This window comes from Erpetoichthys calabaricus, chromosome 5 (assembly GCF_900747795.2).
Source record: "Erpetoichthys calabaricus chromosome 5, fErpCal1.3, whole genome shotgun sequence".
Lineage (NCBI taxonomy): Eukaryota > Metazoa > Chordata > Cladistia > Polypteriformes > Polypteridae > Erpetoichthys > Erpetoichthys calabaricus.
In genome coordinates, this window is record NC_041398.2 from 168337414 (window position 1) to 168363099 (window position 25686).

Here is a 25686-nt window from a genome sequence, read left to right on the forward strand (position 1 = left end):
TCCATGCTGTGACCATGCTGTGACAACGTGCGCGCCTACAACGCGCTTGCGAAAGGAGTCACGGCACACACCAACTGTGACAACGCGCGCACCTACAACGCGCTTGCGAAAGGAGTCACGGCTCAAAAATATGGCTCACTGGATGTACGGCATCCCCGGATGTACGGAATCCCCAAATCCACAAAGGTCCATGCTGTGACAACGCGTGTGGCTCAAACCGAGAGTCACGGCTCAAAAACGAAAGGATTCACGGGCTCAAACCAAAGGTCCATGCTGTGATAACGCACGCGCCTACAACGCGCTTGCGAAAGGAATTAAATGAAAACTTTACCATGGCCACAACCTGTACACTAAACCTGAGGTGCAGCGTGCACGCCAGGTTGTACAGCCGCCCGAGCGCGACCGCCCACACCACCGCATATACCACGTTCGTTTAGTAATGTAGCCCTCCATACCTGGATCCGCAGCCATGGCCACTTCAGCATGCAAATCCACCGGCGTCAGCAAACGACTTCTCGCTGACGACACAGCCATAGAAAAATAAACACGCGACTGCATGGCTGAAAACAATAAACAAAGGCGCCTACAACTGAGTCACAGCTCCAAACAGAAACTGCTTTAGTACAAATATGTTTATTTAATTAAATGAACTGTCCCAGGACGCACCCACCGTCCATGATATTTCATCCCTCCAAGTATCAGAGGGAACAGAAAGTGAATGCCATTGTTGGATTTGCGATTCTTTCGAGAATTGGGGGCTTGCTGGTTATATTATATTCATTGCTTATATAGAAGCCTTAGAGTGTGAGATTTATTTCTTTTGTCCTCACACTTGACATCTCTTGTTAGTAACCAGCTCGTCAATGTCAGGCTTGAAATCTTGTGCAGCTGCAACTTTTATGAGGGATGAAAGGTGCTCAACGGTAAGTCTTGAGCGATGTGGGGTTTTGGTAGCTTTCATTAACGAAAACAATTGCTCACAAAGGTAAGTACTTCTGAACATTGACAGTACTCTCGATGCCAACTTATTCTCAGGCGCATTCTCAACGTTGTAACGCAATGCCCTGTTTGTGTGAACTGACATCATGAAAATGCTCACTGAATTCATTGCTCAGAAATTCAAGTTGGAAAACAAATCCTCCAAAAATCAAATTTTACTTTACTAAGTTTACTTCAAAGTTTATATTGTAAAATAAGCCGATATGCAAAAAGCCACCAGACCTACAATAATTTTACAAACTCAAAATCACAAAAATATGTTAATAAACAACTCACCAACTTCTCGCGTCCACTTCAGATCTTCAGCTGTAGTCTGCACTAACTGTTCGTTACAATACTAGCACAAATTTACATGAAACTAGAGCAAAAAAACGTGAAAATATGCGGGCTATTACTACTCGTGATGGTCAGTTCTGCCCAGTGGCCAGTCTCAGCAGCCCAGTCAGTAGTGTAGCCTTAGCAGGGGCGGCTCTAGGCTTGTGGCGGCCCTAGGCAGAGAAAGAATCGGTGGCCCCTTCGCCTGGCAAAGTCAATACGGTATCTTATGCACGGCGGATGGCCACATCCGTTGCGGACACTGCATAGCTGCCTCGTGCTCATGACACGCTTCTATATACGCGTGTCCGTAACTTGAAAACCAAGTGGCGGCCCATGATATTCTCATTACGGCATAACGTTATAATACTACATATAGATTACTGCTCCGACTCTAGCGACATTTGTAAATAAAGCGTACTAATTAACAAGAAACACAATGTTTTTCGGCCACATTGCCGTCAGTTGTGTCGTTATTTTCTCTTTCTGTTTTATATTCAATATATATTGGCGTGGTGGCCCCTGGGATTTGGCGGCACTGTGCAGGTACACAGTTTGCACATGCCTAATGCCGCCCCTGCTGCAGCCTAGCACTTCAGTTGTGATGCTGCGGCTCATTAACTTTGGTCAAGGCTTGTGGCTATACTAGCAGATGACGTTTCTGGTACCGTAATGCCATGAGAAAACATGCTTTTGTCAGAAGGCAGAAGTAAAAAAAAGTCAATAAGTAACGCCAAAGATGCAGAATGATTCAATCACAAACGATAGTAATCATTTTGTACAAGTTCAGTGCTAACTAGGATCTGTCATGCGGGCTGAACAGATTTCTGTTGCGGGCCGCGTGTTTGACATGCCTGCTCTAGATAGTTTGTTTTTTAAATGCTATTGTCTGCATTTCATGTCTATGCTAACATAAAATTAAAAGTAAAATGTGGGGTTAATCTAAACCCTTAACATGATTGCAAATTTCCCCCTTTGTTAAAAAATGAAGCATCATTTGCCCTTTAAAACCACATGAGTTAGGTGGAGGTTTATTTATCCAAAATGTCAAATTTTGCTTTTTACAGACACTCTTTAAAAAATAAATACATAAACAGACAAATAAATATATACATACACACACACACACACACGCACACATATATACACTATGGCCTGAACACACACCAGAATGACTAAAAAGGAAGAAATTTTAATCTAGAAGCACTGCTCGAGGCCAGAATTTATTGACAGGCTTAGTATAACTACCTAAGCACTGGTACAGGAGAACAAGCCTGTCGTTCTGTCAACTTTATGATCCTGTAATTAGCCAGTAGATGATTTGTACAAACAATTCTCTCTCTCTCTCTCGGTGAGGATGAGAGAGAAAAAGGCAGAAAAAGGCTGACTGACAACAAAATAAAAGCTCAAGCTCAAGATCCAAGTCAATGGATCTATAAATCACTATATTATTTGGACATACTAATATTTGTCCCAAGATACTGAAAATAAAAACACTGATTGCTATTTTGATAGAAAAAATGCATTTGATTTTAATCATGCTGTTTTACTCAAAAAAAAAAACCCAGTTAAAATAACCCAACAAAACAGGGTAAGGCTTAAAGTTAGTTAAATAGTGAGACAGGGTAATGCGCAGCTTGTAGTATTGTGCACTGCATAATACCATTTATACCTCAGTGTAATTATTTAAACAGTTAATAGAGGGCGCACTGCATAATACAAGTTATACCTCAGTGTAATTATTTAAACAGTTAATAGAGGATAAAAACTGAAATGTGCTTCTACAAACATTGCATTTCTCCAAAGGTTATATGAATTAAATTACTGGTAAGGGCCTTAAAAGATCTAATTTCGAAAATAACAGAAGCCCAAAAACTTTGTATGATGGCATTTTTAATAACAAAGTTAAACATTCTAACCTTAAAAACTAGACAAAGCTGATCTGCTTTGGATAAACATTTTACCTTGCCAATGGTGGACGTGAACATTTCATTAATTGAATGATTAATTTAATTTCAAAACCACATATTGCATAACAAAAAGCTTATGACTCCTGCTATAAGACCTGCAGTTACTTATACCAACTTGAAATGTTAAATGAGCGATTTTAGAACTGACATGAAGCTTTGGGTAAGCCATAGTTTAGTATGAATATGTTTATCTCTGGTGAGTGGCATAAAGCCTTTGCTAGGACTGCATGCATTTTCTCCAAGGATTGTTTTTTTAACTAAATACAGTTCATCTATAATAATAAAAGGCAAAGCCCTCACTGACTGACTGACTGACTCACTCACTGACTCACTCATCACTAATTCTCCAACTTCCCGTGTAGGTGGAAGGCTGAAATTTGGCAGGCTCATTCCTTACAGCTTACTTACAAAAGTTAGGCAGGTTTCATTTCGAAATTCAAAGCGTAATGGTCATAACTGGAACATATTTTTTGTCCATACACTGTAATGGAGGAGGCGGAGTCACGTATCGCGTCATCACGCCTCCTACGTAATCACATGAACTAAAAACAAGGAAGAGATTTACAGCACGAGTCACACGCGGGAACAAAGGTAAATGACGTTAATTTTTGACTGTCTTTTAATACTGTGTAAGCATACATATTAACACATGTGCAATTAAACGTGTGCATTTACGGGGTGATTTCTCAGGCTTAAAAGCTCACCTTTTATCAAACGCGGGAACAAAGGTAACTGACGTTGTTCACTGTCTTTTAATACTGTGTAACCATACATATTAACTCATGTCCAATTAAACGTGTGCATTTACGGGGTGATTTCTCACGCTTAAAAGCTCGCCTTTTACTAAAAAGGTAAATGCAAAACTATTTTCAATCAGTTTATTGAAACGCTCCCGTTAAGGATTGCAATAACATATTCGCGAGATAAAAGAACGAAGTAGGGGGAAATGGAGGAAGAGCCGCAAACAGCGAACAGCAAAAAATTAATTAAACAATTGAGAACGGAGCGAGTTAAGCATACAAGCATGTTCATAAGGGAAACAAAGCACGGTGTAAAACGTAAGTTTAAATTAAGTTTATAGAAACGCTCCCGCTGCGGATTGCAATAACATATTCGCGAGATAAGAGTTTAATGAGAAGACACGAGGTATAAACGAACCACACGCCGTGGCGCAACATTAGGGGCAACAGTTTCAACCATTCTATGATCTGCTTCTCGCAACTGAAAGACGGCACATGGCGGATGTTAGCCGACTTGCTGACCACAACGTTAGGGGCTTCAACTATGGCGCTGACGCCACATCTCAGTGCCAACACTTTGCAGACTGTACTTAAAAGACACGCCCTCCTCACTGGACAGTTAAAAAGACCAATCAAACTAACGATGACATCAAGTATTACCCAATCAAAAGTAGGAAAGGAGGCATCTTCATAAAATGCGTGTGTGATGATTTGCATGACACGCTGCTTTAAAAAAAAAAATGATAAAAAAAATACGGGATAAATCCCGTCCAGTATTGATTCAAAACGGGACGCGCAATTTAATTCTCAAACGCGGCACGATTCCGTATTTTAAAGGACGGGTGGCAACCCTACAGTGCCAGGTAACCACCCATACAATCAGATTGTGATTCAGACTAGGAATGCAATGAATGTAATTACCCCGATCTACATACAAGGCGAAAGTCTTGCAACATTCAAAGATGATGGTTTGGGATAAGTACACCATACAACATAAAACAGCTTATGAAGCCTTGAACCGAAAAAACCAAGATCTCAGAGATCGTAAAAAAAAAAATAGGAGGTAATGTCGTTTTACTCACTGTAGATTTTAGTCAAACATTACCAGTTATTCCACGAGGGAGACCAGCAGATGAACTCAACGCGTGTTTAAAATCCATGCTTCTCCCACGCTCGGTTATATGTCGCGTGTTCTCAGGTAGGTGCACCAAAAAATGTATACATTTAAGCATGTAATGGGCAAACAAAAAATGAGGTATACCCGAAGGCACTGCAGTAGTACTTAATGTAACTTTACTTCTTAAATGTTAATGTTTTACTGTTTAATAATTTATACGCTTCTTATATGTTGTTCAAATTCTTTTATCAAAATACCACTGACAGCGCAATGCACGATAACATGGAGTGAATACACCATACGCATCCGCCCACGGCTGCCCTGCTGTGCGCAGATAGGAGTTGATTCTACAATAAAATAAAATAAACATAAAAAGAGTAAAACAATCATCACCCATAAAGCGGATAGTAGACGTGACGTACTATATGTGTACCACATTTCAAGTGTATAGGTGAAACGGTTTGCGAGCTACAGGTCATTTAAAATCCTGGACAGACACACAAATTGCCACGGTAGCAAATTACAGAAGAAGATTTTACTGTTTAATAATTTATATTTATATGAAATGTGCCTGCGGTGGGTTGGCACCCTGCCCGGGATTGTTCCCTGCCTTGTGCCCTGTGTTGGCTGGGATTGGCTCCAGCAGACCCCCGTGACCCTGTGTTCGGATTCAGCGGGTTGGAAAATGGATGGATGGATGGATGGATGAAATGTGCTTCTTATATATTACTTCATATTCTCATATGATAATGATGTTAATGTTTATATTGATTTCTGTGTTATTAAAACTGCATGTATGTGTGTATATGTATATATATATATATATATATATATATATATATATATATATATATATATATATATATATATATATATATACTAGCAAAATACCCGCGCTTCGCAGCGGAGAAGTACTGTGTTAAAGAGGTTATGAAAAAAAAAGGAAACATTTTAAAAATAACGTAACATGATTGTCAATGTAATTGTGTTGTCATTGTTATAACTGTTGCTGTCTTTTATATATATATACTAGCAAAATACCCACGCTTCGCTGCGGAGAAGTAGTGTGTTAAAGAGGTTATGAAAAAGTAAAGGAAACATTTTAAAAATAACGTAACATGATTGTCAATGTAATTGTGTTGTCATTGTTATGAGTGTTGCTGTCATATATATATATATATATATATATATATATATATAAAATATACACACACACATAAACATATATATACATATACATATATATACATATCTACATATACACATATCTACATATATATACACATATACACATCCACATATATATACATATATATATATATATATATATATATATATATATATAAACATATCAACATATATATATACACACATACATAAACACACACATATACATATATATATATATATATATATATATATATATATATATATATATATATATATATATACATACACGTATACATATATACATATACATATACACACACAGACACATATATATACATAAATATTTACATATCTACATATATACATATCTACATATATACACATCTACATATATATACACATATATATACATATATATATATGTAGATATGTATATATATATATATGTGTCAATCTATCTATGTATGTATGTCTAGATATATATATATATATATATATATATATATATATATATATATGTAATTGTGTTGTCATTGTTATATATATATATATATATAGCAAAATACCCGCGCTTCGCAGCGGAGAAGTACTGTGTTAAAGAGGTTATGAAAAAGTAAAGGAAAATTTTAAAAATGACATATGTATATGTATATGTATATATATATATATATATATATATATATATATATATGTATATATATATATATATATATATATATATATGACAGCAACACTCATAACAATGACAACACAATTACATTGACAATCATGTTACGTTATTTTTAAAATGTTTCCTTTACTTTTTCATAACCTCTTTAACACACTACTTCTCCGCAGCGAAGCGCGGGTATTTTGCTAGTTACATATATGTACCATGATACAGCAGTTTAAAAGATGTATTTTATTTTTCTATGTTAAATATGTTCTTACTGGATTACTTATTAAATACTTGTCCTAGAGCAGGCATGCGCAACCTTTCCGCTATTGACGGCCGCACTACAGACTTTTTACTTTAATAACGGCCGCACTACAGACTTTTTACTTTAATAACGGCCTCCAGTAAGTTCAAGTAAACTTAATAATGTTTTATGATTTATGTAAAAATTTACAGATTACACATTAAAACAGAGTATGATATATCTGACAATATTCAATTTACTGGTCTACATATGTAAAAAAATGTCTACGAAACGTCATATAGGACAAAAAACCTTTACAGCAATTGTTTCAGGAAGTTTGGAAAACATCGCCATTAATGGCTTCCTTGCTCTTGCATGTTTGCAGACAGACTTGCAAACATACCGACCCGGCTAAGGAAGGTTCTGTGGTGTTTGAGATTCTACACTTGCAGGAGTCTAGAGACCCCAGAGTCCAAATCGGCTTTCGGCGTCACCATACCGACCCGGCCGACAAAGATTCCGCGGCATTGAGACCCCTTACTCGCTGGAGTCCAGAGACCCTACACCTGCACGGCCGCCATTACGTACACTTTAATATACACGTCCACGGCCGCCAAAGTCCTTGCCCACGGCCGCATGCGGCCGTACGGCCGCAGGTTGCGCACAGCTGTCCTAGAGTATAATCAATTATTGTAGAATGTTAAGACATGTGCAAAATGGATCTTGCCAGAAATGATGCTCAGGACCACAGAGAATACACGAAAGGGTTTTGAAGAGCAAGTGGCCAAAATATTACAGCAGTGATGATTATATTAACATAAAAACTAAGGGAGATGAGATATATGTTACATATCATCCACCTATATGAAAAGATTAAAAATATAATTTTTTAGGTCAAATCTCCCAATCCCAAATCAGATTATATGGTCTTTGCAATTAAAACATGCATTTATGTGTAAACTGGCAAACATTTAAACATTTTTGCACTCACATCTCAACATTTGTAAATTCTGAGGACTTAAGCATTTTGACGAAACAATAGTTTTTAAAGCTTATAATTAAAGTATAACTTTAATTTTGGCTATAGTAACACTAATTAAGGTTTAGTGATATTGGTTAATTATTTTCTTCTTTCTTTTTGCAAAAGGGTATTAGCTTGTTTGCCTGTAAAAAAAAAAATCAGAAAAGTAATATGAAAAAAAGGTCATTCATATAAATGTGACATACAAACTCAACAACAGTGGTTTTTTAACCACTTTATTAAACAAATGCCAATGGCCTGCCTCAACTTTTTAAGGAATTTAGCAAGAATGTATATACTGTATCCTCTTTAATAAAATCCCTGTGTGCTTCCAGGTGTCCGTGTGTGTGTGTCTTCTGGTGAAGTGTGTATGCGCGGGGCACGGTGCGCTGCTTCAAAGGCCACCTTACGCGTCACACAAGACAGAGAGGGCGGGACCTATAAAATATCGTGCAGCAGATCCAATCGGATTTCGGTAAATGTGGTAAGACCTAAAACAGAAAACACGAAAAATCCAATCGGGTACTGAGACGTGGAGACCAGCTTCCCCATTGTTGTGCAAGTGTTCACTCTGAGGATGTCAGATTTGCAATTAAGAAGCTTGGCCTGGTAAAGTGTAAAGTACAAGTAGATTTATTTTCACGCACATTACATCAGTTGCTGGGGAGAATCTGCTGATTGCCCACTGTTGTGACAGAAAATTAAATGCATATTACGGACAGCAAAGCCAGTATTACTGTCAAAGAAAATTGCAGGCATTTTACGGAAAAAATGTAATGAGGTAAAAGGTCCCTTGCCATTTAATATAGACTGTTCCTACTAATGTTTATGGACTACTGTTCTATCGCCCGTTATTGTAACGGGCTTAATGTCTAGTATATATATATATATATATATATATATATATATATATATATATATATATATATATATATATATATAAAAAAGAAATACTGTGATTCTAAAATGCTATTTTTAAAGCTGCTGCTGAATATTGAGCTTGAAGATACAACTGTAACTGATCTATCAGTTAGCATTCACACTAATACCCATAAAATGTCTAGGCTAGCTTTGAACATCTCCCAGAACACCTTCTTTACTGCCTATCTTGTCCATATAAACCTATGCTGTTCACAGTGTTAAACATTATATATGAAAAACCAGTTCACTTTCATGTGAAACAATGCTAAAAGTTGTTTTAGGAGATTCTGTAATACCAATATTAATGGAGGAGGGTATTGGTCATAAAGTCTTATTTAATATTTCATGTTCTTCCTCTATAGTTGCATCAGGCATGATGCAACTCCAAGATGCCTACATTATAAACCACCAACGAACACTCAGAAGATGGCATACATCATTCGACAATTCACAAAATGTGTTCTATATGAACTGATCACCGAAATACACAGCAAACTAATTACGTACACATCTGAAATAACGAGGCAATGATCCAGATTTCTCGCAACATGTAGACAGATGGTCACAGATAAATGAGCTAAGCATATCCAGGACGCAGCTTTACAAAAGCCAAAAATCCAAACTGAGTAAAAATGGAATAAACTCACCGAGAATATGAATACTAATGAACCACAATCCAGACTACTTCTTCTGGAGTACTTCTTCTCCAGAAGACAGCTGTCCACCACAGAACATAATGTTCTCACCAGAGGTTTAAAGTTCAATCATAAAGACGACACAGACTTCTTAGGGCTCATTTATACTTCACGCTCATAACGCGTACGCGCCCGCATCATGGCCGCCACGCATTCTGAGCATTCATTTGATGCATCCTCTGAGCAGGTCCTCAGAAATTAACGCGACGTGTGCGAGAGTTGCAGTACCAGCAAAAACTCGGGGGGGCGCAGTGTGCTAAAAGTTGGAATGTGACGTCAGAGTCTCTGTTTACTATCTACATGTGACAGAAAGCCACTTTGCGGATCCTACGAGATCAGTGTGCGCGCTTCGATATTTGATAAATGGTTCGATGTCGTGAAGCAAAATGGCGACATACAAATGTATTCGTGGTGCTATTATATTCAAGCGTCGCATATTCCCGATCGTAATGACACGATACGTTTTAAAATTCTCACATACCGTCTTCTGTGCTATCTTTTTTCTAGGGCTTCCTCTGCTCCTGACAGCAGCAAATCGCCAGCAATAGATCGCCACACTGAGCACATTAAATGTATGATATTCCAACTCTCTGCACATTTAGAATGCTTAGATTTATACTTGATATCACTTTCATGATGAAAAGCATTAAAGTATGTATATTATACAGATAAATTGGTAATTTTGTTTAAATAATGAATACTGTTAATAATTACACACATGGGGTGACACAGTGGCGGAGCGTTAGCACTGCTGTCTTGCAGGGAGTCACGTCGCTGATATTCCCTGCCCGGAGTTTACATGTTTTCCTGCTGGGTTTCCTCAGTGTGCTCCAGTTTCCTTCCAAAGATATGCAGATTTGGGGATTTGGTGCCGCTAAAATGATGCTAGTGTATGTGTGTGCTTGTATTCACCTTGCGATGAGCGGAGGCATCTTCCAGGGATTGCTTCTCACTCACGCCCAATGCTTGCTGGAATGGACACATCCCTGGATTTAATCAATAAACATCCTTTTCAGAGATATTGCGGTAAGGTGTCATCGGAATTTAATGGGTGTTCTAGGCAATTCACAACACAGAGAAGCCGAACATGTTCTCACCGTGATAATATCTCACACTGCCACCTGGCGGATTCCTCCAGATTTTCGTAAAGTACGCGTGCAAGTATAAACATTTCAACACTTGCATAGCAGGAGCGTCCGCTGCAGCATGCGTCGTGTCGCGTGAAGTATAACTCCGGCCTTAGTCCCCATAGAATACATCATACAAACCGAAAAGATACTGGCAGACAACACACAAGAAATAAGGCATGTTATGGCCAGCCGGTTACATGCAAGACGTCCAATGGTACACATTTCTTTCAAAGAACAGAAGGCGTTAAGATCACTACAAAAGGATAACAGCATTGTTATGGCCAAATGGGGGAGGCAACTTGATGGATGAGGTCTCCAGGACTCTAAAAATATCCAAATCTTATTATGTGATATCATCTACTGTTAAATTCTGCTCTGTACTTCTAAAATTTTAATTTTTTTTCTTCTAAAAAATTTATTTTATACTGTATTGAGGATTTGTTCTGTTCTGTGTATTGTATTGTATTGACCCCCTTCTTTTGACACCCATTGCACGCCCAACCTACCTGGAAAGGGGTCTCTCTTTGAACTGCCTTTCCCAAGGTTTCTTCCAGTTTTCCCTACAAGGTTTTTTTTTGGAGTATTTCCTTGTCTTCTTAGAGAGTCAAGGCTGGGGGGCTGTCAAGAGGCACTTCCTATGTGATTTTGGGCTATACAAAAATAAACTGTATTGTATTGTATTGTATTGTATCACACCAGCTGACAAAGGAGATGCGACAGTTGTGTAAGACAAACAACATTATACCACAGCAATAGAAGAAATGCTCTCTGACACCACCACATACAAACAGCAAACCAGCGACCCAAATAAAACCACCTTTAACAAAGTCAACACCACTCTGGATAAGCTCCAGAATAACAACCATCTAAACTTAAAAAGATATATTACAGAATGAAATTCAATAATGCGAGCTGCCGCGAATTTTATGGCCTCCAAACAATACATAAAACCCCTCTAAAATTCAGACCAGTTCTCAGCCTAAAAGGTGGTCCAACATATAGCATATTTAAAGGACTTTTTTTTATATGCTCAAACATTTGACATATGGTTCAGAATATTCTGGTAATAGTGCCGAGATGGCATTACAGCATCTGAAAAATGTACTCATCACTGAGGATGAAATCATGGTCTCGTTTGATATAGTGTCACTGTACACCATGATTCCAATTCATTTGGTCAAACTCTACAAACAAAGCTAAATAACGACCCCGCCATAATGACACGAATGAAGTTGGCCATGAACAATATAATACATCTTGTTTCACTTTGCCAGAAAACTCACTTTCATTTTAATGGGAAATACTACAGACAAAAAGAAAGCATGCCAATGGGATCACCTTTATCAGGAGCGGAACTGGTAATGCAGTGATTTCGAAGTGTGGCTCTGACTCAGTACAAATAGAAAGTTTGGATACATTACGTTGACAACAAATTCATCATATTAAAAAATGACCAGCTGAATAACTTTCATTACCACATCAACGCAATATTCCCTGCGATCCAGTTTACTATGGAAAAAGAAATAAATTAATACCATTTACTTTGGACCTGTACGCATAATTTTGTACGTTCCTCTTAAGCCAAATTAACATGACTGAGAGGTATATAGCTGATTTTGTAAATGAAAACGAATATACAGCATAAACAGAGTTGTGTGCCAAAAGATATGACAACAGTATGCTGTCTTATTCACATTCTATCTCAATCAAAAGAGTGTAAAAATAAATGTTCAAAATTATTAAAAAATTTAATTGCATACGAAAGCATATTTTTCATTCTAAAGAATAATAGAAGGCAAAAAGGCATCTATTATAGGAAAGATATGAATTAATACAAGGAACCAAAAAGCAGGGTTCATTCAATTAAAATTAAATATATCAATTGTTAAGAACCTTTACTGTGCAAGGTTGTGAAGGGCTAGAGCCTATTTTTGTATTGTCAGTGTAAATGTCAATTTATTTATATAGCACATTTAAAACAACATAGTAATGCTGTCGCCAAAGTGCTTTACAATAAAAGAATAAAAGAAAAGCAAAACAAATTAACATAAAACATAAATAGAAATAAAATATATGAACATTAAATAAATACATAATAAATAGAAGTAATGTTATATACATAAAAAATAGAAGTAATGTTATATAATCACAAAGAGGAAACCATCAGTATTACTGAAGGTCATGGAATGCAAGTGAATATAAATGAGTCTTTAGTCTTGTTTTGAACAGTTCAATTGTAGACGACTCCTTTATATGATGAGGTAAAGAGTTCCACAGGCGAGGCGCAGCAGCTGCAAAAGCCCTGTCCCCCTTAGTTTTACACTTGATACGAGGGACAACCAGAGACAGCTGACCAGAAGATCTAAGCACTCTAGATGGCTGATGTAAAACACACAGTTCAGATAAATAGGGAGGAGCAAGCCCATGTAAAGATTTAAAAACTAGCAGCAAGATTTTAAAATCAATTCGAAAACTGACAGGCAGCCAGTGTAAAGAAGCTAATATTGGAGAAACGGAGTCATACTTTCTTGCCCCAACCAGAAAGCGAGCGGCAGCATTTTGGACCAACTGTAACCTGTGTATCAGGGATTTATAAATCCCAGAATACAGCGAGTTGCAGTAATCAAGGCGAGAAAAAATAAACGCATGAGTAGCTATCTCAAGATCCCTAGAAGATAAAAAAAGGCATTATCTTACCTAATAGATGAAGTTGGAAAAAGCAACTCTTGACTACAGAATTTACTTGTTTCTCAAAAGAGAGGTTACTATCAAAGGTAACACCAAGATTGCGGACTTGAGGTTTGGAAAAGACAGAGAAAGAGCCGAGAAGACCAAGACCAATTTGGGCTTTAGCTGATGGACCCACTATAAGCACCTCCATTTTTTTTTGATTTAGATCAAGAACTGTGACCAAGATCTTGTGATTGCAAATCACCAATCACCTCTTGACTGGGATGCCAGATAATTAAGCAAATAAAATGTAACTTTTAATTCCCTCTAATTTTAAAACATCTAATTACAAAATACAATTAACAGAAGCACATACTTCAGGTCTCCTTTCAAGTGCTTCTTTAATTATTGGGTTCAATTCTTCTAGAAGTTCTCTGTAAGAAAAACAAGCGTATAAAAAAATAACATCTTTAAACAAGTGTGCAACACATTAAAATGTGTAATTAATTCGCAACTGATATTTTTAGGCAGGCAGAAGTTACTAAGTGAAACAGAATCATGACAATCCCCACAAATACAGGCTCACTGCTTATTTTGCAAATATTATTAAGTCTAGAAATTTCTCTAATTAGCCATAATTATACAAATGAACATTATTGTATTAATTTATAGCATCTGAACAATGATGCATGAATGAGGACTTAAATGCTTATGAGTGTGGTGTTATTGTCTTGTCTTATTATTAATAATTTAAAAATTACACACATTTTAACATTTATAAGCTGAATACGTAAACGACGAAATATACTCTTTTACATTATTACACATTTCTGCTTACATTTAATTACAGGTATAAGCAAAATAAGGCAAAATACTCTAACACAGAATCTATTCTCTATACAACACACTAATTTAGACTTATTTCAAAATTCTTACCTAAATGCTACAGGGTTGGTCCTGCCAAGCCCCAAGACAAGAGATTCAGTGATATCCATGCTCTCAGAGCGCATCATTGGTACTACATGTTTAAACAATGAAGACGGGGACGGTATACCAATAACCTAAAACAAATATAATAAATTACAAAACAAAACTAACATACAGTATAATTAATAACAATGTATTGTTATTATTATTGAGAAGAATGACTGATAATATCTCACAGAACAATACTAGCTAAAGGTTAAGTAGTACATGCAATGTTGCTTCTATTACTGAACAAGGCACGCTAATTTACCTTAGAGTCTATACTGTATCCGCTATCAGGTGTAGACGCCAGCGTCTCTGGAGGGGAGCAACGCACTGACCCTGATGAGGTGGAGGAAGGGGCAGAAGTTGCTGCGCTGCAGCATAAAATTAAATAATTCCTCCACAGTCCTATGTAAGAGTCGCTGCTGCTGGTTGTGTTCACTTTCTTGGCATTTATTGGACTACTGCAAAATAAAGAGTAAAACACATAAATGCTATAAACATTCTATATCATATCTTTTCTTATGCTGCACACAATATTACTGACTGGGCCTCACAAGTTTATAACAGCATACAGCATAACCATAGCTTCCCTTGATTTGTACTTGACGTAGGATTATTGGGTTATAGACAATGCTATCAGTCTTCTTAATTGCTTCCGTACACTGATTTGGGACTGTGGTGAATCCAGTCAGATTGGTTTATTCTTTTTTCATAATGTACACATTCAGACCTCTTAATGCATTAACAGATGTAAAACTTGACATTTACAGTATTTACATTAAACATGACCTACAAATCTGAATTCTGTTCAGGTATATCTATAATGACATTTGAGTGTCCCACTGTTTTACCAATTTAAGTTTTACATACAAATGAAACCAATCTTTAGTTACATTTTAATTAAGATCAGTATACATTAAAGAGCAACTTCCACATCACAACTTTCAGCATCAATTAATTTAGAAAGTGCTGTTCGAACCCCTATTTGTCTTCAATGAATAGGGTAAATTTTCACCTATCTGCACAATGTGCCTTATATTTCCACTTCTTGCAGCTATGACATATACCACCTGTAAGGCGCCCTATCAGAACCTTTCAGAAAATTAAGATTAATATTACATGAATGATTATAATGCATCCATACTTTATACATGTTGTTTAATCTTGTATTTAATATTGCTTTTACTATTTTATTGCAATATACATAAAGCTAACTGACCAACAGTTGCTAGGATTATCATTATTTAAATGGGATGATGTTTGCTGGACTCCTGTCATCAGCAATTTCTCTCTGTTATCTCCAATTATTTAACATTTCATTTAAGTGTCTTGCAGCTACTGTTAAGGTTTCCAGCTTTTTCATATATGAAGATTTAAAATATGAATTGTGCACATATGATATTTCCTTTTCTGTATTTCCTTACTATTGTATATTCTATTTATTGTTGTTAATATATTTTGACCAGTTTTTTTGTATCTCTTGTAGGTTTTATGCACTCACAAACCCTGTGCTTGTACACATTCTAAAGATACCTTTTCTTCCACAATTTCTTTTTTAACTCTTATTTGCTTAGTGATGAGATATTTTAAATTAGTTATTGTGTGTAAATTTTAGAATTATCCTGCTCTGTACTGTGTGAAGCATAACTTCAAGTTCACTCTACTGCTCTTCAATCATTTCCAGGAGTATACTTTGGTCTGATTTGTATCCTTAGGTTTTTGAAATATCTGCTCAAAATTGTCTTTATTAAAATTAATAAACAATCTTTTAGTAAATTTAAACAACATATAGGATTTCTCAAAATTTTCTCAAAATTTTGTGAAAATATTTACAAGCTTTAAAAATAACACTTAGAGCACCTACTTTATATCCACTTGTGGAGACAGCAGTTGTAGCCGAGTATAGGCAAACATCCAGGCATAATTCAGTGCAGTAGAACAGTGCTTGGGCAGATTCTCCTGTCTTAAAAAGCTGGAGAGGCTAACTACCCAGGGGTCCTGGCCCTGAGTTACATGTGCAAAAATCCAGATGTGGGAGGGACTGACTACATCAAATTGGTGGCTAATAGGAGACGAACTCCATTCAGCCAAAGTTTGCAAATCAATCCCACTGGGACAATACAGAAGATTAGTCTAGAGAAAGAAACATAAATTTAATAATGAACTTTATTTTTATGAATCACACAAAATTAGAAATACTTTAAAGTAAAAAATCTTTAATTTGATTTTTCTAACTATAGTTACCTGATCTGCACCTGTAAGGTGAATGAAGCTCTCCAGGACAGAGGCACTGACTCTATCCATCACATCAATTGCTAACTCTTCATCACCCTAGGAGAAGATGAAGAGAAAAGCAAAACAAACATTAAAATCTGCTTAGGTCTGTTGCTAATGATATTGAAGAAGAAAATAATTTAATTAATGCATCAACGATAGTCAAACAATGATAAAAATAAAATACAAGTTTTATCTATCACTATCACCCATCATGTGTATTAATTTGAATGTAATTTTAAATTGTTCTATTTCCAATATACAGTTAGGTCCATATGTATTTGGACAGTGATACAATTTTCATAATTTTGTCTCTGTATACCACCACAATGGACATGAAACAAAGCAATCATGACAATGTTAATCTCATTTTATTGTACATTTCAGTTTCTCTGTTTCTGACGTCTTCAAGCTTATGAAGTGTGATCCTGTTTCGTGTTAGATTTATTCTAGTAACATTATAAAACACTTTCTCTTAAAGGATAAGTTCAGCATTATTCAAGCATAAGTGATTTGTTCACAATCATGGTATATTAATTTGTCACATGGAACTGAGTTCTGAAATCATGCTTTTTTAAAATACTTTACTCTTTATGATGGAAGTAAAGGACATTGTGGTCCAATGTGAAAACAAAAGCATTAAAACTTACTGAATATGTTCATTTCTAAAGCCTAGAGTGTTATCAAGTATTGACCTACGTCTTGAAATTGCACATTTTTCAAAACAGTATGCTCATGTCATTTAAAGAAAGGGAAAAAAGCAAAAAGCAAAATTGTGAAAGGAAGCTATTTTAAAAGAAGAGCAGCTGTGGGCTTCACTTCTTCCTCGGCAGCACCCTTTAGGGCCAGGTTTCTAAACACTGTTATTGACATTATTTTATGTTACTGCTTTCATTGTTCTGTAGACAACTAACCAAAAATCACTACAAAAATGTCACAATTAGGATCTCTCATAGCCTTTCACTACAAGTGCTACAGATAAGTTTGCTTTAAAACTGCTACAAGTCACAACTCAGAACTGAGTGAATATCTGCTAGAGGAAAACAGTGAAAGTTACAAATTACACTTACGATCTCAAAAATGTTCTCCTCAGCTATTTTATATCATACCCCTAACAAAATTGATTCAGTTTGTGCTATTTTTTTTAATTGTGGGTGCATATGACACACCACACAAAGTGTATAATGGTCTGTGTTGATTGGCACTGTGAACGTATCAATGTGTAGGTGGCATTGGCTCTTTCAAAAATATAATTTTTGCATTTGAAAATGTTCAGTTCATATTTACAATGAAACTACTTTATAGCTACTTCGCCATTATGCACCAAGCTGCCACATGGAGGGAATCTCGCTCTGTGGGCTATGTAAAATAACAAAACAACAAAAGTAGGAGCTATTTAGACAAAAAATATTCTACAATACCAGTGTGTGACCTGGAGAGTAAAACTGCTGTATTTCGAAATTACAGACAGCTTATATTAAGTTTTAATTCTACTTAAGCAAACCAAGATGAACTGAATTTATTGGACTATTAAAACAATTTAACTACAGGGGCAATTAATATTGTAAGCATCCTTTCTTGTACATTCTTCTTGTACTGCACCAGTAATTTATACCTTTAATGCATCTTTTTCAGTTGGTTTAGAACTACATCTGATTAAGTCAGTTTACAACTTAATGAGAGAGGCAATGGAACACATGCACAGATGCCACAGCATCAGAAGCTGTTTTAATTAGTTTGAAGCTTGGGAAAGGAAAGCAGTACAGGGGTGCGTAAAAAAATGAAAGGCTTTGAGCACAGTCGTTCATCATAAAAGCAGTACGCCAATAAAATGTGTGTCACATGTTCTGGAGCCTGATTGCTAAATCAAAAAGCTGCCCAAGACAACATTCACCTTTGACAATGCTGATTTTGTTTCTAAGACGATATCAAGACTTTTACTATTTACTTTATTTTCTACTATATTTCTATTGGTATTATTATACTTTAATAAATGCAAAGCTGCTTTTACATTTTTATACTTTGCCTTGTGTAAATATTAGGGCACTTAGATTAGAAGATTGCTGCTTTCTTGCCCACAGGGTTATCAAGGCTGAGAGGCTACATCTTAATAGGAAGAACAAGTGTGGTAAAAGACAGACCCCGTTGGTTGTTAAGCACCAAATAACCAAAAGACTGTTGAGCCTTTGTATGTTGCGAGGACACCCATATGTTTGTTCATGCTGGTGATAGTACTCTACTTAAGAACTCACTAAGAGTGACAGGCATTTGACATCACTTGTACACGTACTTATGCAAATGGAATTCTATGTGGAATAGTACACCGTGACTGGCAGTTGGAAAACACTCATGTAATTGTGCGGCTAGGATCTCTGGGTGTATGTTAATCTTGAGGTGTGGGAGTAGACCAACCTAGTAAATGGAATTTGTAAATCTCGCAAATCCCAGATTAACATAGTGTGCATCCGTTGTTAAACCACTGTCTGCATGTGATTCAGTATATGTGTTAGCACGGAGTATAAAAAAAAAAAATAAAATTATTATTTGTGTATGTATGGCCAAAGAAAATATGACCCAAGTATACATGTGCTGTTGGTGCTGGCTAAGGTTCTGAATCACTGCAGATATATACTCAAATCAAATGATTTTGGGGCATCTTTGCCATTATTATCAGACACTTAGCAAAAATTTGCGGAGAGCATTATTTGATACAAGCTATGGCAGATTATAACCACTGAATAAACAGAACTGCAGAGAAAAAAGTAGCATAATATGCAGCCTGACTACCCATGGTGGTCATTGCAAGCAGACAAGTGAACAGGAAACATATCATTACTTCGAGAAAATACTAACAAAAATCTATGATAAAATGTATTATATCTAGTTTACTTTTGTTGTCGCAAGCATGTCTTAAAAACACAGAAGACATGTTTTCTTAAATCAAAAGCTTTGCTGTTTCAAAGTGTACACATTCAGTAAGTTTTAGGGCTTTTGTTTTTTACTTTTAGAATACTATTTTATACAGGAAATTCAACATAAAAATACTAGACTTTAATTTAGAACCACTGCAGTTAAAAATGTCCATCTTGGCTTTATTACTCATCCACAAAGTCATGCAGCCACAGATTTCCAAAATACATTTTTCATGTGGTTTAAAATGTCAAATATGAAAGAAATTAAGATTATATGAAGCTAGACTTTTCAGTTTCAAAATTGTACTATGCAAAAAACTTTATTTAAGGATTCAGATCTTTGTGATTATGACCATCATTCTGTGAATATGACTGAGTTGATATATGATTTGTTTTTAGGATAACTACCTTGCCATGTATATAAAATATGTTGTTGAATTTTGTACTGTTAATATACCCTGTGTTTTACATTAATTGCATTTGTAACTGTATACAGTGCTCTAAACTTACTCTAAAATGAGAACTGAATGACAAAATTTAAATTAGATTTACATTTATAAAAAACTGCTACAAACCTTTGAAATTCCCAGAGCTGTATACAGTGCTCTAATTTCACGGAGTACATTGACTGCTAACCTTCTGGTAGCTGGGCGGCAACTACAAAGCACCACTAGAGCAAAACCTTCTACTATATGAAATACACTGGAAGAAGGGGTCTTTTCAAGAGCCAGGGAGTGAGATCCACCATTTGGCGCACATGTCTATAGGAAAGAGAACAGCAGACCATTAAAACCCAAGCCAAAATAAATGCATCACTAACAGAATAGAGTGTATTTTTTTTAATATATGACATGCCTTATGGAAACAGTAGTATTTCAGTGACATTAAGTTTATTGGATTAACAGAAAATATGCAATATGCAATATACAACAAGCAACTCTATTTGTGGCATAAGTGCAGAAAGGGCTTCTTTCTCATCACCCTGCCATATAGATGTTGTTTGTGCAAATTGCGCTGAATTGTAGAACGATGTACAGATACACCATCTGCAGCAAGATGTTCTTGCAGGTCTTTGGAAGTGATCTGTGGGTTGTCTGTAACCATTCTCACAATCCCGCGCATATGCCGCTCCTGTATTTTTTTTGGCCTGCCAGACCTGGGTTTAACAGCAACTGTGCCTGTGGCCTTCCATTTCCTGATTACATTCATTACAGTTGAAACTGACAGTTTAAACCTCTGAGATAGCTTTTTGTAGCCTTCCCCTAAACCATGATACAGAACAATCTTTGTTTTCAGATCTTTTGAGAGTTGCTTTGAGGATCCCATGCTGTCACTCTTCAGATAAGAGTCAAAGGGAAGCACAACTTGCAATTGACCACCTTAAATACCTTTTCTCAGGATTGGATACACCTGTCTATGAAGTTCAAGGCTTAACGAGCTAATCCAACCAATTTGGTGTTGCAAGTAATCAGTATTGAGCAGTTACATGCATTCAAATCAGCAAAATTACAAGGGGACCCAAATTTTTGCACAGCCAGTTTTTCACATTTGATTTAATTTCATACAACTAAATACTGCGTCACTAAAAATCTTTGTTCGGAAAATACCCCAGTACTCGGATGTTCCTAAGAAATGAAAGACATACCACTGTTATCTTTTATTGTTGAAAGTACTGTAAATTATTATGCAGGCTGAGAGGGGTTCCCAAACTTTTTCATATGACTGTATGCAGGAGATAAGGCAGTTTATGAATAAAGTTTTAATTTATTTCTTTATTTCTTGTAACACTGCTTAAAATAAGTTGTTAAGGAGAAAATCAATGTACTAGTTATCTAAAAACCTATTAAATGAAATAATGCACAACATGAACATTTTTATATTTCTGGTCAGAACAGGCTTTCATCAAGGGTACACTGCATGTAGTTTTTCTAATTTTTTAATTAAAATTACGAACAGATTTACTAGATGTTAGAAACTAAGTGAGATAGGTTGATCAATGGTTAGTTCTGCCTCAGAGCTCCAGAGTCTGTATTTACTTCCTGGCCTTGACACTGTGTGGGTTTAAAAAAATATCGTTTTTATCAACTGGGAACTTATCTACCCACTCCAATTTATTTTCACATCACTAAGTCATGCAGGTTAGGTTAACTGGCAACCTTTAATCAATCCTAGTTTGAGGATGGAGTAAGCTTTGTAAAGTACAGACAAAAATTTAACAACTGTTTCCTGTCTTGCTCTTGGTATTGCAGGGATAGGCTTAAACCTTAAGCAATCCCTGAAAAAAAGCAAATCATACAAATAAAGAATATTTTATTTCTTTAAAAAAGGGATATTTTACACAAACATGTGAATTTCCCCTTGGGATTAATAAAGTATCTATCTATCTAGGGCAGAGTGGTGGCTCTGGGGCTAAGGATCTGTGCTGGTATCTCGAAGGTTGACGGTTTGAATCCCTGTCAATGCCAAAAAGAAATCCTACTCTGCTGGGCCCTTGAGCAAGGCCCTTAACCTTCAATTGCTCCAGGGGCACTGTACAATGGCTGACCCTGCGCTCTGACCTCAAGGGGTATGTGAAAACTAACAAATTCCTAATTTGGCGAAATAAAGAACAAAATCTATTCAATCTTTAAAATGAGAAAATGTCAATGGGTATGGGAGTTTAAATCGGACTGGTAAATACAATGCTATATACTGTATACCCTGCCGTTCTTTCTTAAACTCTGAAGTGCCTTGAGCATAGGAAAGGCGCTATATAAATAAAATAAAAACAAAACCACACAAATATCATTTTCCAAAACTCTATATCATATTAGAAAATTAAACTTAAATAACTAATTTCAATTAACAAATCCAGTGAGATGGAGACACGGTGGTAAAGTGGTAGTATTGCTGCATCGCAGTAAGGAGACAAGTAAGTAAGACTCCATGCATGGAGTTTGCATGTTCTTCCGATGTCTAAGTGGGTTTTCTCTGCATGGTCTGGTTTTCTGTCACTTTCCAAAGACATGCATGTTACTTGAATTGGCAATGCTAAATTCCCCCTAATCTGTGCTTGCTCTCCGATGGACTGGTTTCCCTTGTCTGCCTTGCACCCTTATGCTAGTTGTGACAGGCTCCAGCCAATCCATTCCCTCACACCCTCCCAAACGGCCCTGGATTAGAAAATGTCATGACATCCAAAGACAATATTTAATTTGCTTCCTTTTGAGAACACAAATTATATCTAAGTATTACAATACCTAAAAAACTAAAAACATTTCATGTTCATTTTGTAAACCATGAACATTTTTAAAGTGTTTCCTTTTCATAACAATGAAAGTAAATGAGATAACAGCATATATGGAGAAATGAATGTCAACACAGAATACTGACACTTAGGAAATAATGGAAGTAATTTCATTACTGCAAAATAAGTTAATTTGTTATGTGCCACACTATACTGCAGCTTCAAATTGTTATCAGACAGAAGAAAAATTGCAGTTTCTTAGTGAATCTCCCAAAATTCTTACCAGAAATGTACGTGAATGTAAAGACATGGGAAGGTCACAAATGGTAAATTCAAACTTTCCGTACAATACAGAAAATGGTTTGTTTCATTTGGGACTCCAAGTACCAAGGCATTATCCTTTATTCTCTATTTTTTATCTAACAAATCCACTACCACTTATATTTAACAATTTATTCTACGGCTATTGTGCCTTCCACAGCCTTAAACAACTTTGATTTAATCTGAAATGGATTGGGTAAAAGACTGTTGTTCTAGGATATCATTGCTAATTGCGAAATACTATTATATAATTGGTTAAAATACTTCGAAAACAAAAACCCTTCTTATTGCTTTTTCAAATGGTTGTTACTACTTTAATAAACTGTAAAAATAGTCAGTGAATATTTTTATGAACCTGAACTGACCATATGCTGGAAATTATTCATGTTGCTGGAGAACTTTAAGTCCTGATACTATAAAAAGTACAATTATAAAACTGGTTCTTATTCTACAAATAAAACTGATCAAAAACAAAAATATTTAATTTCTATAACACTTTTATTGCTTATTGAAGCAAAAGTAGGCATGAAAATGGAAGGATGGATGTATACAAAGATGTTCAGTTAACCTATCAGGGGAAAGACGCTAATGGAGAGGTGCAAAGGAATTTAAGGTGGCCCGAGATTTTTTGTAGGCTTCAGGGATTCTAGTGTTAACTTTAGCCATGTTTATTAACTCAGCTCATAACTATAGTTTTTCTCTGCAGAAAAAATAATCTTGACAACTATTGATAATATTGGACTACTAATACTTAGTTCATTTAACAAAGACTAAATAGTCCTTTTAACGTGCAGTCCAGTAATTCTAGTGTAAATGATTAGTTTACTTTAATGTGATAGAAGAAATTGTGTTACATCATTTTTATCAATTGTTGTTAAACACTGAGAATAGGAAAAATGATTTACATACCTGAGTCTCTTGACTCTTGTTACTTGACTGTACTGCTTGCCTCCACTGGCTAATAAGCTGGATTAGCATTTTCACAGCATTATCCAGGAGTGTGGGGTGAACATCAGTAACTTCTCGCACAGTGAAATACACAAATCCAGAAAGTACATCTTCTCGCCACTCAGGAAAATCAAGCATTAGAGCTTGTAGTGTAGTAAAGGCATGCTGTCGCAGCTCCTCATCCATGTGGATAGTTAACCTAAAACAAAACTTAAAATTTCAATGCAAGCATACAAACACAGAAAACATACCAATCAGAATAAAGTCACACAGGGATTTAAAACGCATGCTACAGTATACAAAATGCTCAAAGAGTTTATATATATATATATATATATATACTGTATATACAGTGGGTACGGAAAGTATTCAGACCCCCTTCAATTTTTCACTCTTTGTCATATTGCAGCCATTTGCTAAAATCATTTAAATTAATTTTTTCCCTCATTAATGTACACACAGCACCCCATATTGATAGACAAAAAAAAAGAATTTTTGAAATTGTTGCAGATTTATTAAAAAAGAAAAACTGAAATATCACATGGTCCTAAGTATTCAGACCCTTTGCTCAGTATTTAGTAGAAGCACCCTTTTGAGCTAATACAGCCATGAGTCTTCCTGGGAAAGATGCAACAAGTTTTTCACACCTGGATTTGGGGATCCTCTGCCATTCCTCCTTGCAGATCCTCTCCAGTTCTGTCAGGTGGATGGTAAACGTTGGTGGACAGCCATTTTTAGGTCTCTCCAGAGATGCTCAATTGGGTTTAAGTTAGGGCTCTGGCTGGGCCATTCAAGAACAGTCATAGAGTTGTTGTGAAGCCACTCCTTGTTATTTTAGCTGTGTGCTTAGGGTCATTGTCTTGTTGGAAGGTAAACCTTTGGCCCAGTCTGAGGTCCTTAGCACTCTGGAGAAGGTTTCTGTCCACGATATCCCTGTACTTGGCCGCATTCATCTTTCCCTCGATTGCAACCAGTCATCCTGTCCCTGCAGCTGAAAAAACACCCCCACAGCATGATGCTCCCACCGCCATGCTTCACTGTGGGGACTGTATTGGACAAGTGATGAGCAGTGCCTGGTTGTCTCCACACATACCGCTTAGAATTAAGGCCAAAAAGTTCTATCTTGGTCTCATCAGACCAGAGAATCTTACTTCTCACCATCTCAGAGTCCTTCAGGTGTCTTTTAGCAAACTCCATGCGGGCTGTCATGTGTCTTTTTTTTTGTCTGTCAATATGGGGTGCTGTGTGTACATTAATGAGGGAAAAAATTAATTTAAATGATTTTAGCAAATGGCTGCAATATGACAAAGAGTGAAAAATTGAAGGGGGTCTGAATACTTTCCGTACCACTGTATATATATACATACATATATACATATATACATA

The 25686-nt window shown here is 36.2% G+C and overlaps 1 protein-coding gene across 7 annotated transcripts in view; it reads right to left on the minus strand.

The window, feature by feature from the left end:
* fryl (furry homolog, like) overlaps positions 1-25686 on the minus strand; it is a 621684-nt gene that overhangs the window by 223803 nt on the left and 372195 nt on the right. For all 7 annotated transcript variants that reach the window (XM_051927632.1, XM_051927631.1, XM_051927630.1 and 4 more), the window contains 7 exons: positions 24262-24499; positions 20381-20566; positions 16864-16950; positions 16484-16752; positions 14885-15080; positions 14584-14708; positions 14024-14081 (listed from right to left, as the gene is read on the minus strand). In XM_051927632.1, coding sequence (XP_051783592.1) covers positions 14024-14081; positions 14584-14708; positions 14885-15080; positions 16484-16752; positions 16864-16950; positions 20381-20566; positions 24262-24499 — 1159 coding nt within the window. The remainder of the gene's footprint in view (positions 1-14023; positions 14082-14583; positions 14709-14884; positions 15081-16483; positions 16753-16863; positions 16951-20380; positions 20567-24261; positions 24500-25686) is intronic.